Genomic DNA, 17,786 nt, shown 5'->3' on the forward strand with positions numbered 1-17,786 from the left:
TTCTAGCTAGTGGCTTGTTCATGCACAATCAGAAGCTATGAGCGAGCACAGCTCCTGAAGCTGGGTAGGATGCTTCAACCAGTTTTTGGTTGTACAAACTGCCTTAGTGATTATGTCACTTTTTTAAAAAAAGTTTGCATTCCCTGCTCCAATTTGAAGTTTAAAGTTGATCAAAAACCTCCCAGTACCTGGGTTATGCATTGCCTCAAGGCACTGCCCTGATCATAGCACCATTCACTGACTCGTTTCATCCTCCAGATTATGACTATTCTATTGTTACAAGACACCTTTATACACACACACACATATATCTTCCTCCACTTAACACAAAACCTTTCATTAAGGGCTCATGGAGAAAGGAAGAAGAGGAAACCTCAGAAAACCAAAGCTTCTCCTCCATTGATTTTTGCCTTTTGTGTCTGCCATAACAAGACCCATACAAAAGAATTCCACACATCTGCCCGCTCTCTTGTCTACAGTTAGGGTTACAAAGTTTAAAAATATTTGATTTCAATTTTAAAAAATTAATGACGCTGCTTTTCATTTTGAAAGCAGAAATGACAAGAGAAAACACACATCACAATCGAGTATACGTTAACTAGAAAGGACGGGAAAGAGCTTGCTAGTTTTAGGTTATAGAAACCTTGCAGATGGTTATAAAGGTTGTAACTGTCTACAGAATTGCATAGACATAAAACATCAGCACTCTTCAGGCGTTAGAACCACAAGCGCTCACACTTACAGCAGCAAAAGTGGGGAGAAAGTTGGGCCCCGCTGACGTAAGCGTGAGTGCTCTGGCGCCGATAACATCTGAAGAGGGAAGGATTAATGTGCTAACAAGAACAAAAAACCACTGTACTGGAACAGTGAAACAGAATGGGGTATTATACAAGCCGTTGTTGTTGTTGCTATTTTGCGTATGGTAATATGTTCATTAGGGCAGTTCACATGACCAACATCAGGGTACAAGAAGCATCCTACCCTAATTGGGGAACCAAGCGCACTCCCGATTTTTGATCGTGTGCTATATTCAGTAATAAAACCTCCAGCTTAAGATGAGAGCTAAGATGGGCTTACATTTTCACTCATGCTCTAAAAAGCATGGACACGCCAAGATCAGGTTCCCATCTTATCTTCCATGCCATGGAAACCTTAAAGTCTCGTATATTATGCTGACTTTAGAAATGTTCCATGCACCCACATTTTGTCTTGGTCCTTGGTAAGTATACATATCTGCCATCTTGAATTGGGCTGGATTACATCATCACGAACTACACCATTGTCCCTGTGTGTCATTCACTACAACTGTACCAAATTTGGTTCAAATACAGTGGACAAGTTAGTGCACTTGCAGCTCAAATGTTCATGCATCTGCCATCTTGGATCAGGGTGGATGACATACTCACAGACTCCACCACTGGGCATTGCTATGTTTCCCTATGTCTGTAGCAAATTTGGTTCAAACCGGTTAAATGGTTCACAAGTTAGCCTACTTCCACCTCAAAGGTTCACATGTCTGCCATCTTGAATCAGGGTAAATGATGTCATCACAAACTATGCCATTGAGGTATCTCTCTGTGTCCCTACAATTGTACTCTATTTGGTTCATATTGGTCCAGGCATTGTGAAGTTGATGGGGAGTGGGGGACACACGGACACACAGAATGCTGGGTGATCTCATAAGCCTATTGGAAAGTAGACTAAAAAAAAGATTGGAGACAGATAGCTTGCTCATCAGTCATATCACAGCTGGGCAGGATGAGGGTGCCCTATACAGATCACGTCCCACAGCTGCTGAATGAGGTAGGTGGGAAGTCATCTACCTAGCTGGGACTTGACTGGCGATCAAGCTCCCCACCACCAACCTTGTTTTATCTACTACTATTTATATACCACTTTTCAACAAAACTTCTCGAAGTAGTATAAATGAATATAATAATAATAATAATTTGATTTCTATATCACCCTTCCAAAAATGGCTCAGGGAACACAGAGAAAATACACAAAGAAATACACAGAGAATTACTCAGAGAAATAAATAACAAATAAATAAGATGGAACCCTGTCCCCAAAGGGCTCACATTCTAAAATAATAAAATAATAATAGGGCAAATGCTTTCCCCCTGCTAAGAGAATCACGAAAGGCGCCTTATTGTCTAGTCAGCAAATCAGGATTGTGTCTGGCTCTCAAATCAGGCTTCCCCTACCCTAATACTGATCATGTGAACTGCCCTAGTATGTACTAATGCAACCAAGTGATGCTTTGGAGACAAGGAAATGCAATGAAATGCAGGCCATGGAGCCAGTGACAGGTACAACTTGATTATCCTTCTTCCTTCCTTCATTTATACTGAAGTCAGTTGTTGTGTTGCCAGCAGCCTAAATGGAGGAGAAATGTTTGCTGGAACAGTATGTGAAGCCAGTGCATCTGTTGAATTTCTGTCTGGACATGTAGATGGCATTTCAGGTAGAGACTGTGCCTTGTAGAGATGTACCAGGCAGAAATTCATCTGAGTCATCTTTTGCAAGTGACTGGGAGAGCTGCATCTGTTGAGTTTAAGAACATAAGAACAGCCCTGCTGGATCAGGCCCAAGGCATCTAGTCCAGCATCCTGTCTCAGACAGTGGCCCACCAGATGCTTCTGGGAAGCCCACAAGCAAGAGGTAGGGGGCATGCTGCCCTCTTTCCTGCTGTTGCTCCCCTGCAACTGTGCCCCTCAGTGCTGAGATGAAAGACTAAGGCAGAGGGTTAGGTGCATGGAGTCTAATTTATAAAGCCAGCCTAGTATATACAAGACTGCACAAAATATTTACAGCTTAACTTGCCATTTCCACACTTTTTAGAGGACAAGTGAAAACTGAAAGCACCTTAACTCTCATCTTCAACCAAGGATTATTATTATTTAAAAAAAAAAATTAAAAATATTTTAACATAAACACATCTGGATTTGAATAGCATATAAGATATTGAAGTGTTCATTACAAGAAATAAATAAAAACCATGGTGCCATACAATATTTACTAAATTTGCCGGCTGTACTTGCTGATTAAGCTTGTAAACTGATGTTGTTTCCCAAATATTTTCTTTAGAAAGTTGTGGAGGATATTCTTGATGACTTTACATCACATTTCTAGGTCTCCTGAATGCAAATTAAACATCTCTCCCCCACCCCCATTTCTGGATTCTGCTACCTTCTAAGGATGTAGCCTAATTTCCAGTGTAATTTGCTACAAAACCAGCCTCCCTTGGATGGATGTGTGTAAGAGGGGAAGGAGCAAAGAACAAACAATTTCACTGCTAGATCCCATTCTCAATTTCCACAAGTCAACAACTGCTGTGATTCAAAGCTCAGCAAGGTTCTGCTGATTGCAAAGATAGAGATGATATGTCCTGAATGCAAATTACAATGCAGAACCAATGCCATTTATTACTCATCTCAGAAATCTTGGATAGGATGGATTTGACTTGGATGTTCCTCAAGCTATACAATTTGATTAGAATTTAAGAGGAAATTGACTAGATCATAGCATTTCATACCCAAACTAATATGGCCCTCTTGAGTGCTTGCTCATGACAATTGGAATGACAAGGATGATTTGTAGTGCTTTGTAAACGAGGGTCCTGGAGACCTAGACCACTCTCAGGGCATATATATACCCGGAGCTGAACTGAATTTGCCTGGGGGGGGGGGCTTTCTTCAGTACTATTAATATTGATGTTGAATAGTCACCAAAGTTCAGTGAATTTTTGATAAGTGTAATTTGCCATCCATCCAATCTATATTGTATTGTGCTTGTGGTGGCAACATCTCCAGCACTGATTGGATGAGCTGCAGTGACAGCATGGAATGTTCACAAATGCTTGTCTACTGCTTGGGTTGTTTACAATCCAGCTTCCGTGTGAGAAGAGAGAATACCCCTCACAGACCTTGGGGCAGGGTTGGCTCCAGGTTTGCAGGGGGATCTGCTCTCCAAGCTGTGCCAGAACCCAAAACAGAAGAGTGAGCCAGCTCTTCAACTATTGCCCTCTCCCAAACAGCCGTTCTTTGTGCAGTGCAGGCTGGCAGTGGTGATAAGTCATATCAGTACCCTAGTGAAGCAACCAAGTACTGGCTCCGATTACTTCAGCTGGGCTGCCAAACCCCAGCATGATCTTTAGTCTGGAGCAGAGGCAGCCTCAAAATAGGGTGGCCATCTCCAAATGAAGCGATTGCTCCAATAAAAGCAGACTTGGAGTTTTGAATTGCGTGACATGGTCCAAAATATTGGAGGAAAACCTCCAATATTTTGGACCATATTATGCAATTCAAAACTCCAAGTCTGCTTTTCAGCTTTCCCCAGAGTTGATGCTGGATACTGGCTATTCCTGGCCAAACTTAAAGATCATCCTACTGGCAATCTTATCCTAGAACCAGAAGATCCCAAGGTTAGGGTGAGGGGAGGAGGTGGTACATACAAATGAGATGACACTATCTGGCATCCTCAGCATGGACTCTCTGCTTGGCCACAGATGTTTCTAAAGCTTCCTTACACTGCCCACCTCACAGAGTCTTTCCCTGCCTGAGATCCTTGAAACTTGTGATACCAGTGATCAAAACTGCCACATTCTGCATGTAAAGCCATGTGATCCATCAAAGAACACAAGACAGAAAATGACCACACTAATGAAGAAGCACAATGGCCGAGTTCTTTTTTTAACTCCTTCCCCCCCATTTTCGTATCAATTGGCAGAAATTATCTTTATTAGAAAAATGAAATTTTCATGTATTTACATTTTGTACATCTTGTAATACTTGGCACATGTGTTTTCTCTCTCAGATATATACATTTCAATCTGTGCAACACTCAAATCCTTCACGCCCTTAGCATAGTCTCACTGTCTGTCTCTCTCTCTCTCTCTTTTTCCCTCCTACATATTTAACAAAAAGGAAAAATACAATACAATTTGAAGACATCCATAGTAATTATATACTTTTTGTTCTTCTATCATCAAAAGTTTGAAGCAAACATTTGTGGTTTTTTTTGTAGATATGTCTGAAAATATTATTTATACAGTAGTAGCACTTAGGCATGCATTTGGGTTTCAATATGCTGGAAGGGATAAACTGCTGTTGAGACAGAATACATAACAGAGAAACAAACAAACAGTAGAATTCCTGGATCACAAATTTGTTGTGTTACACTGTGTTAGGACATGATATCCAACTATCCATGTAAGGTTTTCTGAGAAGTCTTCACGTGTGTACAGATATAGTGTGTATTGGTGACTATTTGTGTGTGTGCATGTCAAAATTGTTGCAGAATTTAAACAAAATAAAATGCCAATCCTGTTTTGATGAAAATGTGTGTCCCATTTTCTGATGGCAATTTCAGCCATGCATGTTTGTCACTTGATGGTTAAAATATCAAGGACTGATCTGCATATGTAAACCATCCTCTTAGATAAATGGACAGAACTTCACACACCAAGGTTCACAGACAGAATTTCAATACCAAATCATGCTTTTTTTGATACAGCCAGTTCTTCAAGTGCCTTTTCATACAGGATGTTGTTTAAGGTGCCTACTTAAAGTATTTTACTTCAGAAACTGCCTTTTACTGAGTCAGACCCTTGATCCACCTAGCTCAGTACTCTGACTGGCAGCAGCTCTTTGGGATTTCAGGCAGGGGTCTTTGCTAGCACTGCCTGGCGATGCCGTGAACCTGGGACCTTCTGTATTCAAACCAGGTGCTCCACCACTGAGCTACGGCCACTCCTCATTTTTAAATGTACACCTAAAAAACGTGAATGCAACGAACAGGTGTTTGGAAACATGAATATCACACAGGTTCACTGGTCAAGACAAGGATGCATGAAACCCCCTGTTGAGAAGAGGCACTTCTCATTCAATTAATTTGTGAAATGTGGAGACTTTGTCTATGTATGGTATTTATGCCACTCTGTTTTAGGGTTGCATTTTCCCATTTATTATTTGGGTTATCTGCAGTACAGATTCCCTACCACCACAAGTAATGTCTTCTGAGCATGCACATTGCAGCAAACTCAGGTTTGTTTCACTGTAATGTGGGAAAAGACTGCAGGTCAAGTGCTGAGGAATCAAGTGACGGGTGTGAAACCCATCTCTGATCCTCTCTCTCTTTTCTCTTTGAAGATCATTCCTACCGGCAGTTCTTAGTTAGTAGTAAATGCATAGTTATTTACCCATTTGGATATCCATAGATTTATTTTCCCCACTTTCTAACTCTTGTATAGCTTTCTCAAGCAATTGGAATCTATGTTCAAACTCCTTTGAAATATAACTCACTCACAAATGCAGCAGCAAATTGCTTCAGAAGAGAGTGAGTGTGTGTGTGTGTGTGTGTGTGTGTGTGTGTATACTCACCCAGCCCTACCTGGAGATGCTGCCAGGGATTGAACCAAGGGGCCAAATTTGAAGCGGGTTGGAGGGGACGCTTGGGAGCAATCGTGTCTATTGCCCTGGTGAGCAAGTTGTTCCAATTCTCAACCAGGGCATAAACAGGATCACCAGCAAAGCCAACATTAAATCCCTCCAAGGCTTCTTGGAATCTTAGTGAATCCAAAAACCTCTTTGGGCAGACCATTCTAATGGGCCCCTCACCCTGCAGAAGTGGGACGTGGTTGTAAGTCCAATCTTAACCAGATGGTGGTTCGTCCATGACAATGGGGAAATCACAGGAACCCCCACCCACGGAACACCACCCTGATCAGAGTAAAATACCAAATCAAGCGTGTGACCTGCAATATGCATCGGTCCAGAGACCACTTGGGATAGGCCCATAGTTGTCATGGCCGCTATGGACTCCTGAGCTACCCCGGACAGATTGGTCCCCAAATGAACATTGAAGTCCCCCAGCACCAAGAGTCTGGGAGACGCCAACGTGAGTTCTGCGACCAAGTCCATGAGCTCAGTAAGGGATTCCGTTGGGCAGCGGGGCAATTGGTACACCAACAGAAGTCCCAATCTATCCCTGGTCCCCAAACTCAAGTACACACATTCAATATGGTCTGATACCCTGACAGGGACCCTGGTAAGGGTGATGTTATCCTTATAGACCACGGCCATCCCACCTCCCTGCCCAGGTCCCCTCACCTGCTCCTCTACAGAATATCCTGGAGGGAGAAGCTGGGACCAAACTGGACCACTAGCCTCCCCCAACCAAGTCTCGGTAATACATACCAGGTCGGCCCCTTCATCCATGATCAAATCATGGATGAGTTCAGATCTATTTTGGACCAACCTGGCATTACAGAGGAGCAGGGAAAAGCTATGTGGGTTGTTGGCAGTGCTCCCCGAGGTCAAAGAGCTGGCAGGGCAGCCGGAAGGGGAGACAGCTATTAAATTTCTGACTACCCTTCCCCTTTGACTACCCTTTAAGGGGAGGGGGGATTAGGCAGGCTAGCCACCTTGGAACCAAGGGACTCATCCACAAGCCTGGTGGTTCCCACAATCAGTAGAAAGCGGGCTAACCTCCTTTAGCCTGCTTTCTACTGATCGTGGGAATAGCTTCAGGAAGTACTTCCCAGTACATTCAAAGAAAAAGGAAAACTCAACTTTGGGGCAGGGAGGAAAGACATGCTCTAAAGATTACATTTGGCACTGACTTGGGATTTTGTGTCATTTTAACTCCCCACCCCCACCGCTGAGGCAAGATAATTAACTGTTGTCGGAACCTCTTAATGTTGGTCTGTATCCAACCTCCTTGTTTTAAAACAATGGTGTATAATTGTGTATATTGTATATCATGGCATTGCATATGTGTGTGAAATAACCCAGAAACTATGCCTGGAGCTGTACCAGAAAAGATGTTGCCACTCCAGGGTTATTCAGAGATAATAACCTCCACACCCACCCACCCGCATGTTCTGTAACTACAGAATTACATATGTAATGTGCATATACTGATGATTTAAGATGGGTTTGATTCGAGAAGTCAAAAATGACCAAACATACATATATGATATTTCTAGAAGGGAAGCAAGTCACTAGAAAGAGGTGCTGGGTTTCCAGACTACTTGCAAAGAAGATGGTACTGCATTCCTGGATGAGTCCATTCAATATATATGGCTGTTGGTGTCATACATGAACAACTGTAGTTAACACTAACATACGATGAATCAGGATACGACCAGTACTGGGTTGAGAACAAATGAGCTACAGTTATTTGAGTGGCAGCAGTGAGGGGGGGTCTGTTTGGTTGTTTGTGGAGGGAGTGTGAAATGAAGGCACAAGGGGAAGATACTATACAACCCTGAGTTATCATCACCAACAAGGGAGCGACACAAACTGATGTGCACATTTAGGTTTTCAAGTCAGATCATGATGAGGTCTACCGCTGTACAGATGTAAGCTCCATATACCAAGACTTAAGTATCTCTTTCCAGCTGTGAAGTTGGACTGTGGAGTTTTCCTACAAACTGATTTCATCACAATGAATGTCTGTGAAATGGAATGGAAGCATTGGAGCGACAAATGTAAGCAAACGTTTGACGGGATGCAATGAGCTGGGCCTGTTTTTTTGGCTTCAATCTCCTAACTGGTCTCTCCAGAACAACCACCTGGAACAGAGGGTGGATTTAGACATTGCAAGGAGGCTGTTGAGAAGCTGCATCTTCATGGTGAGGGTTAGTCAAAGTCATGGCTATAACAATGGTAATACCCTTGGAGGTGAAGATTATGTAGCACAGGGGATCTCATATGCGAGTCCCCAGATGTTGTTGGACTACCACTCTCATATCTCCTAGCCACAAAGGCCAAAGGCAAACTGGAGAGTCAAGTCTGAGAACCCCTGGCATAGTATGTCTCCACATCAGCCACAGCGGCTCAGGATACTCACTCCAGCATGCAGTGCTGGAGTGAGAACTTACCAGCCAATCCTGGTGACTGTTGTTTACAAACAGTCTGAATGCCATGTGGCACCCCAGCACATGGAAATGTGTTTGATTTACAATACTAGCTATGCCACATTCATAATCCACCCTTATATTCCTCGTGGTCAACAAGACTCTTTCAAGACTAAAGTGTTTTCAGTAATATCAAACATAAAGTGCTATTCTTCCAGGTCTCCTCTGATGCTGCAACACCAATATTTTCAATGGCATTCATGCTGGAGCAACATTGCAGATTGTAGCATATGAGCACAATCTCCCAGGAACCTCTCCTCCCGTGCCAGGGGCCAGAGAACACACTACAGCCATCATGGTGACGCCATTTTGAATCCCTCTATGTGGCAAGTTATATAGAGGCTCATCACTCCAACAGGTGTTGATGTGATTTCTCCATATCATTGCCTACCACAAGAGGTGGTTTAAAACAGATTTGTCAGTATTTTCCTGGCTCAGCTCCTGTGCCTCTACCAGCTGCCCAACACACAGAAATTGAAAAAGGTAAAGCTTCTACCACTTATCCCCTGCCAAAGAAGTAAGCTTCACCTGCTGAATTTCTGTGAGCATGGACAGTAAAAGGAGCAGGCTCTGTTTAAAAAAGGGTGCTAACCCTACCTCCAAAACGTGGCCATAGTATGTGAACTGACTCCAAGGATCATTAAAAAGAATGGGAGTTGTCCAAGAACTCTGGTATGCTTTCTGTTTTGAAAAAGCTGTATTTTCAGGGTGATCAGGAGGGTTTAAGCCCTGCATATGGAATATGGAAAAACCATCCGAGAAAATTATCTGCTGTATGTCCTTCGGAGGAACCCCAAAAGTCTCTTTCAAATTTCAGTTTCTCCATCGGAGGAACCCAGAAATTCCCTCAAAGTTCACTTTAGACTGCAGGTAGGGATGCAGCCAAAATGTCTCTAAACATCTACAGACCTCAGCTACCTCCACAGGGAAGACAAGGCAGTTCAGTGGCTGGAGTTCCTCCCTAGGCAGGTGGGCCTGTCTGGAAATGTGTGCACTTGGGTCTCAGTGCCCTCTATGGATTGGCAGAGAATACCAACAACTAGCAACCTCTTTGACAGGCTGGAAATAAGAGATCTCCCCATTGGTCAAGCTGTATACATGCCAGGAGACTGAGCAATCCGTCTCACCTGACCAACCGAGCAGCGTTCCCCTACTGGAGTTCAACCCCAAGCCTGGTCACCCAGCGTGGCCTTGAGAGGGACTAACATGGTCTGTGCAGCCTTAGAGGGGTGTGGGAGAAGGGTCCCTGCCCTTTCCTGAGACACCTTGCCCAGGACAGGTCCCCCCTTCCTGGATGTACACCACATCGCCCCACTTGGAGCTGCTATCTGGACATGTGACCTCAACAAGCAATTTTGCCAAGTGTTCTCATGCAACTTCCATTCCTTTCAATGGGATTTGGCGGGGGAGGAGTCCACGGTGGAGGGCAGCCTTCGTCTCTGTAAGACAGACAAAGATGAACACAATATTGTTTCCATTCATGGGCCCTGAGGATCTTTTTTTTTTTTTTTTGCTTTTGTTCAACTGTGTTTTAAAAACAAAGATGAAACTAAATCATATAGATATCGCTATATATAGTGGTGGTTTGTTCTTAAAAGACTAACTCTCTAATCTCTTTGACAAGTCTTACTTTTGTCAGTGTGCAAATGCATTCTTAACTTTGTTTAGTTTTTTGTTGTTGTTGTTCTGTGTCAAACTACATGCATACCATATTGCTTATTCTCTATTAAAAATAACATTTGAATGAAAGTGCTAACAGACAAGGTAAAATAACCATCCTAGTACAAAAATAACATAGTTGCCAACACGGATATCAGGGCTATTCCAACACGAAGGACCTCAATAGAGGCTAGTTTTGCCCATTTTTGCAAACCTTGAATCCGTCGCTAAGGATGTCCCTGCACTACAGACTTAAAAGCTGGCTCTTAATTCCCTCTCCCTGGGGAATTGTACTTCCATGCAGGGAGATCAGGAGTTCTCAAAAAGAATCCTCAGCACCCTGAAACGACAAGCCCCAGGATACTTTAGGGCAGGGCTGCACAACTTCAGTGCTCCAGCTGTTTCTGGACAATAACCCAGATTCCCCAGCCATAGTGTGGTATGAAGTGAGTTGTAGTCCAACATCTGCAGGAGGGTGAAAGCTGTGCAGTCCTGCCTTGGGGGGAGCCATGCAAAAGCAGTGGTGAATGTTTCTAGGGCTGAACTTCTGAAATACAGGGGCAGTTACAAAAAAGGGGCCTGAAACTGGGGACCAGTGCGGGGGGGATGGAACAGAGCAAAGGGTTTACGAGGAGGTCAAGTGACCAGTGGTGGTGCAAGGACAACTCCTTCCTTTTTTGACCCCACCGTTTTGGTAGCTAGTGCTGGCGGACCGACCCAGAATGCTCCCAGCACAAGACTTCCATCACCATTCCTGAGAAGATCTGTGGGAGGGGAAAGAAGGCAGCCACCAAATGGGTGGCCGCAGTAAGAAGAGGAGCACCAAGCCAGTGAGTCTTGCCCTTGACCCCTAAAGATCCCTGAAAATGCTCAGCACTGCCTCTTTTGCAGCCTGCACAATGCGAGGAAGCAGCATTTTGAGCCAGCCCTGCTGGAAGATGTTTATAGTCTCTACTCCAAATACTAAACTTTATTTCAGTCTCCGACCAGCAAAGATGTTTATAGTGCAGATACACCTTTAGGAGGGATGGGTTTCCCTTCCTTCTTTCTTTATCTCATTTTGGAGCAATTGATTGACATCCCACTTTGATCTATGGAAGGCATTGCACATCCCCAATTCTCCCACAGTACTGCTACGGAATACCCTCCTGGCCTCTAGGATGCTGGCAACTATGTTTCCCTATAGAGAAAAGGGTGAATGGAAAAGCTAAACATCAGATTCAATGCTAGGCATCTTCTTATACACGCATCTATTGCTGCAGGAATTTAAAACCCTTGGAGCTGAGTACACACTATTCTTATTGGCAAGGTAAGGCATCCCACGCTCTGCAATGTACGTGTCGTTGTGGACCCGGCCGTCTCTGGAACAGTACGAGGCGGTCGATTTGATCGACGACCTGGAGTAACTATCATTTCTCGCTTTTGTGGTTAATGAGTGTTTATAAAGGTCTACAGGGCTTCGCCCGAGAACCAAGTGCTGGTCGTCGCAATAAGTGTGCAGAAAAGGGTTCTCAGCGAAGCGGTCGGAATAGAGGGACTTGATCCTCTTACCGTCGTCCAGAGTGCGTGTGAAAAGTGGAGCCTTGTTGCTCAAGAGTTTGCTTTGGGGAGCATTAAACAGGTTTGCATAAGGGCTGCCTTCTAGAAACTTCTCTTTCTCTCTCAGGCTTACGCTCCGAGCCGGTCGCCCCACGTCGACTTCCCTGGGCCTGTCAAGAAGGTTGTCAAAAGAATGCTGCCGGCTGATTTTTAGCTTGCTCTTTCTAGGAGGCTCCGTTTTGTTGTTCTGGACCCACTCGTGCTGATACAGGTCTTCCCGCTGTGCTGTGTTGGCCGTTTCCTGTAACATCTGGTCTTCATCAATGTCGTACAGGTTTCCCATCCGCACACAGGCATCGCACTTGTAGGGTGACCGGCTTAAATAGTGTCCAGTATAACTGGGCAGACTGGAAAGGCAGCTCCTGCAGTGGGTGGCATTCTGCCGGTATCTCTCATTGGCCTCGCCAAAGGAAGCATTCTTATCTTTTAAGCTATAGTGCTTGGAATACAGTTTGTACTGTTCGTTACTTGGAAGACTTTCTTCGTTTGGCAAAGGAGTCCTGTTACTCTGCTCAGCCTTCCGGTAGTTGTCGTTGTGATCCTGATAAACATCAGAAAACTCCATGGTCCCTGGAAGGATAATGTTCTCAATATACTGGGGCGTATCTAGATGAAAGCCTCGTTCTTTATCTGCATCTATAATGTAAATTTTATCCCGGGGCAGAGATTGTTTATTTTTCAGATATGTCAACTCGACTTCACTGCAGTCCTTGGGATATTTTGATACAGGTCTTTTTTTAACATTGTCCTTTGACTTGTGGTGCTTGTTGTTGTTTTCGGGCTCCGTATGGCAGGTGGCTCGGCTCGAGGTGTCTGAAACATCCGAGCGGATGATCTCTTCAGGGAGATACCTCGGGCCTTTCAAGGAGTGCTGCCGGTTTTCGTCAGAGTCGTTTTCCCTCTGTGAACCTTGTCCCTGTCGGATAGATTCTTGGCGCAAAGACTCCATCGATTTCCTCCACAATTGTCTGGGACGTGAATTCCCTTTGGCTTCAGCTGCAACAGCCACTTCCACTGTGTTAGGATTGGAGTCGTTCAGCGTGAGGGGGTGCTGCCCTTGGAAAACGTAGTTGTTGAGATTGTCCTTGTGACGGTTACCAACAAATGTCTGCAGTTCACTCATGTTATCGCCAAAGATATTCTCCTTGGGTGGGAAAGGTCTGTTGTCTGAGAAAATCAAATTCCCTTTATCCATCATCATGTCCATAATTAAGGATCCCCTGTGGATGAAATCAGCCGTTCTTTTAGGAGAATTTATTCTCGAGGGGTTCATGTTGGTAATATTAGTCATGTTCTTTGCTGTTCGCAGGAGTTTTAGCATGTTTGTCTGAGAACTGGTCAAAGTGAAGTCTGGTGATTTCTTCTTCTCCTCAATGTGCACTCCATGGATACAGCTGTAGATGCCCTGCAGTAGTTGCAAAGAAAACAGAGGAAGCCATCAACGTCAAATACCATTATCTGTAATATTTAAAAACTTCAGTCACACTCACTATATGTACAGCCAGGACCTTCTAGGAATCCAGGGGCAAACTGTCAAGCACCATGGGACCTGAAGCAGGAACCCTGTGGAATCGGGCTCCAATTCCCTATTCCTTGCACAAGTTGGGGTGCTATTTAGAAGAGACCAAGCCAGGAATCTAGCACCACCAACCATAATCATGTGATTCCAGAGAGTCATTCCTGTGCCATTTCTTGCTTGTTGTCCAAGGCTCCCACTACACTGCCTTGTAATGTTGTTTTGTGTGTGTGTGGGGGGGAGGTGTCTATCCACAGCTGCTAGTCATAAAAATGGAACCTCCATGTGAGTGTATCTGGGGGCAATCCATCAACTATGTGAATACCACAGGTTGCTGGTCTAAATAAAACACTGGACTGGATGGATCCATAGGACTCCAAAGCCATTTGGTACACACGTAAGCTGCAGTCTAAAGCCCTATTCAGTCATTATGCCTAAACACACAGTGTGGAGTGTACTGGCTATGTGCACATTCACCACTTGTGTGCAAAGCTGGGACCTTTGCTGTGTGGTTTAGGACCAGTGTTCCCTCTAAGAGGGATTGCCAGATGGTGTTGACTACAACTCCCAGAATCCTTAATTAAAAACCAATGCAGCTGCGTATTCTGGGAGTTGTAGTCAACACCATCTGGGAATCCCTCTTAGAGGGAACACTGTTTAAAAGAACCCTAGCTGAACGCATCAGGGAGAAATGACTAAACAGAGCAAAAGGACCTCTGCAAACCAGCAGAAAATGTCTGTTGCTGCTTTTCTGATAAAATCCACTCCCCTTTCTCTCCTGTAATTAGGTATATAGCTCAGTAGTCCCATCCAATTATTTTCTGTACACTTTGGCAGAGATAGAATTGCAGAGTCAATTAACTATTTTTTAAAAAAACATGATTGGAAGTTGCAAAAGATTAAGACTAAGCATATTTACAGCTTATATTTAGACAAACAACTTATTTGGAAATATAAATCCACTTTTGCAACTGGCTGCATAATTTTAAAAAATTGGCTCCGTCTCCATGGACAAATGATTTCATTTATCCTGCTAATTGTGCTTATTGATGCCATGCCATTAATTGGAAGGATGGAACCACGATGATCTGTGTTAACGCTTAATACAGAGAAACACAAGCTCAGACTGATTGGCTGTTTATGGGAGCAAACTGGAGGGAGGGGGGCATGGGGACCATCCACTGTGCTGAACGGAGGGGTTGGAGAACACGGCATGGCTTCCAACAGAGCTGCCATGATGCTTGTCAAGCCGCTGGAGAAGAAGAGAGCAGCCAGCTGGTGTGGCTCCAGAACTCAGGCACTGGAACATGTTGAGACCCAGAAGTCCCAGATATCTTGCAGGATTTCTCTATGAGGCAAGAAGTGTGGGTACTTGTGCCAGTATGTTCAAGGCTGGTACAGGAGAGGGCCGGATAGGAGCAGTCTGAAGGTCAAGCCAGGACACAGAACTTGGCTTTAGGAGGGTGGGTGGAATTGAAACCCCTCCCCACCCTGGCCTGAGGAAAAGAAGAGGTCTGGGCAGCAGACGGCCCCCGCAGACTGGTCTAGAAGGGGGCACTAAGCCTCTGAGACCCCTAGGGGAGCAGCTGAATTCAGCTCCAGATTGTGCCCAGATGACCTCGTGGCATCTACAGTAGAACCATATATTTTCCTTAAGTGGGTTTTTGCCCACCTTTAAAGCCCTGAGGGGTAAAGCCTTGCATGCCTCAGGGAACGAGGTGTCTGTCCACAGACCTCCTTGCTTCATCTCCTTCCTTTTACTGAAGCAAGAAAGAGAAGAGGCTCTGTACAGGGCTTCCCCACCAACTCCTTGGAACTACCTCCCCCGGAAGACCAGCCAAGTGACCTCCCTACTTCCCTTCTTTTGGCAGGGGACTCATTTTGTTGTCTGATGCTATTCCCATTTTCTGCTGTGGCTAGTGATGGATGAGCCCCTTCTAGCTCATATTGGATTGGCTCCGAATTAAGCCAATCTATTGCCCCACAAAATGGGGAAGTAACTGATTTCCAAACCAATCTGAATTTGGCCCTCTAAGCCAACCCCAGCTGTCATTTGCAGTGAGAGACTGCAAGCCTCTAGGATAGTTTTTGGGTGAGGAGACGATCAGCTGCTTCCCCACACACATGCACTGAAGACCCCTGGGGACAAGAGGGTTTCCACAGGGGGTTCATGTTCCCCTCTTTCTGTTTCCTTTTTGAAATCAATGGAGACCATCAGGGAGATAACCAGGGATCCAGGAGTCATAAGGAGGTGGTAGGAAACCAGGACACTTGAGTTGGGGTGAAGTGAAAGATGTTGGGGCATCCTAATTACTCTCATCTTGAATGTCCAGGAAACTGGAGTTGACCAAAGTTGGGGGTTCTGAAAGAGGAGAGGAAAGCTGGCCTTCTGGTAGCAAGGATGAATTGTCCCCTTTCCTAAGCAGGGTCTACCCCAGTTTGCATTTGAATGGGAGACTACATGTGAGATATTCCCCTTAGGGGATGGGGCTGCTCTGGGAAGAGCACCTGTATGCTTGCATGCAAAAGGTTCCAAATTCCTTCCCTGGCATCTCCAGATATGGCTGAGAGAGACTCCTGCCTGCAGCCTTGGAGAAGCTGCTGCCAGTCTTTGTAGACAATACTGAGCTAGAGGGACCAAGGGTCTGATTCAGTATAAGGCAGCTTCCTGTGTTCCTATGAAGACTTCCTAAAGCAGATTAAGGTAGTCACAGCTGAACACTTACAACACACACAATCTGTTGGGAAAGGGGGTTGATTAGTTGGTGGCCCATTGATATACAAGTATTGGTGATTGTGGAAAGATAATTATTAGAAAATATGCATGCTGGTTCCTGTAGTAAAGTAGTAAAACACCACCACCACCACCACAAAAAACCAAGGACCAGGATCCAAAAATCTGTTTTACAGGCACTCCCTGTGGGGTGGTTGTTGTTGTTTTTTGCACAACTTTCTCTGTTTTGTTCCACATCATGAATTGCTTTTGAATCTCTCCTCTGTTCCAGAAGTTGTCCCCCATGCAACGGAAGATAAGGCTACAAGTCCAAGGACCCCCGTGCTAGGGTCCATGGACCTACCTGTATGGTTCTTTAGATCTTGGCCATTATTAACTAGTGTAATTAACAAAAGTGATACACTTACCCTGCTGATGGAGAACAACAATCCTGGCCTCTCAGAGCAAACCCCAGTGAAGCAGAACCTCAGTTTCCAGTAGAACAAGTGCTCCCAGACAAAGGTGATCAGGCTGAGCGCCATGGCAGCAGCAAGCATGTAGAAGACACCCGCCATGTTGTCAATATCCAGCTGGCTGCTCATGACCTCGTTCTTCTCATTGTGGCAAATGCCCGTGAGCCACAGGGTTTCCAGTTCCTCCATCTCTCCTGAAAACCAAACAGGAAACAAAGCACCGATTGTTAGGATACAGAAACAAAGATGGTTTCACTGGGAAACAACATTGTTTCTGTGCTCTACGTGGCATGTCAGGTTATGCTCCTGGTAGCAACATGCAAGAATGTACCTCATTTTGTTGCACAATGTGAATAAGCATCCTTCAAAATATGCATATAGCAGGTGCACTGTGTTATCTTAATTCAATATGGCGCCAGGAACATGCTGGTACTGGCCATTTCAGTTGTCACCAGCATCTGGTATTCAAAGCTACGTCACTTCTGAAGATGTGAATGCTCAGATGTCACTCCAGATGTCACTTCTGAACATGTGCATGCTCTACTTAGTGATCATGACTAATAGCTACTGAATAGTCTTGTTATTACCCTCAATATTATTATCATCCAGTTGGCTTAATTGCACACGATGAGGCTATCTACACGAGCCACTTGGGGCAACCATTCGGAGCGCCAGGAGCCTGACTTTTAAACCGGGAGTTTGGCTGAGGTTACACGAACCTGCAGTCCGTTAAACCTCGGCAGGCACTTGTGAGCACGATCGCTGCTGGGTTATAGAAGGCTTCCCCCAAACTCACCACCGGGGAGAAGGAGCGGCCGCGCTGAGCATGGAGGGAGATGTCCTTCCGCTCCCAGCTGTTGCCTCCGCCGCACCACTGCTCGGACTGACTGATTTATGTATTCT

General features: G+C 44.8%; 1 protein-coding gene across 6 annotated transcripts in view; it reads right to left on the reverse strand.

Moving 5' to 3' along the window:
* Window positions 1–4,724: 4,724 nt before the first annotated feature.
* GRIN2A (glutamate ionotropic receptor NMDA type subunit 2A) overlaps window positions 4,725–17,786 on the reverse strand; it is a 158,078-nt gene continuing 145,016 nt past the window's right edge. For 5 of the 6 annotated variants that reach the window (XM_053276427.1, XM_053276428.1, XM_053276432.1 and 2 more), the window contains 2 exons: window positions 16,839–17,077; window positions 4,725–13,586 (listed from right to left, as the gene is read on the reverse strand). In XM_053276427.1, coding sequence (XP_053132402.1) covers window positions 11,790–13,586; window positions 16,839–17,077 — 2,036 coding nt within the window. In that variant the 3' untranslated portion in view covers window positions 4,725–11,789. The remainder of the gene's footprint in view (window positions 13,587–16,838; window positions 17,078–17,786) is intronic. The other variant, XM_053276429.1, reaches the window with a different exon arrangement.

The sequence above is a fragment of the Hemicordylus capensis genome, chromosome 13 (genome assembly GCF_027244095.1).
Source record: "Hemicordylus capensis ecotype Gifberg chromosome 13, rHemCap1.1.pri, whole genome shotgun sequence".
Lineage (NCBI taxonomy): Eukaryota > Metazoa > Chordata > Lepidosauria > Squamata > Cordylidae > Hemicordylus > Hemicordylus capensis.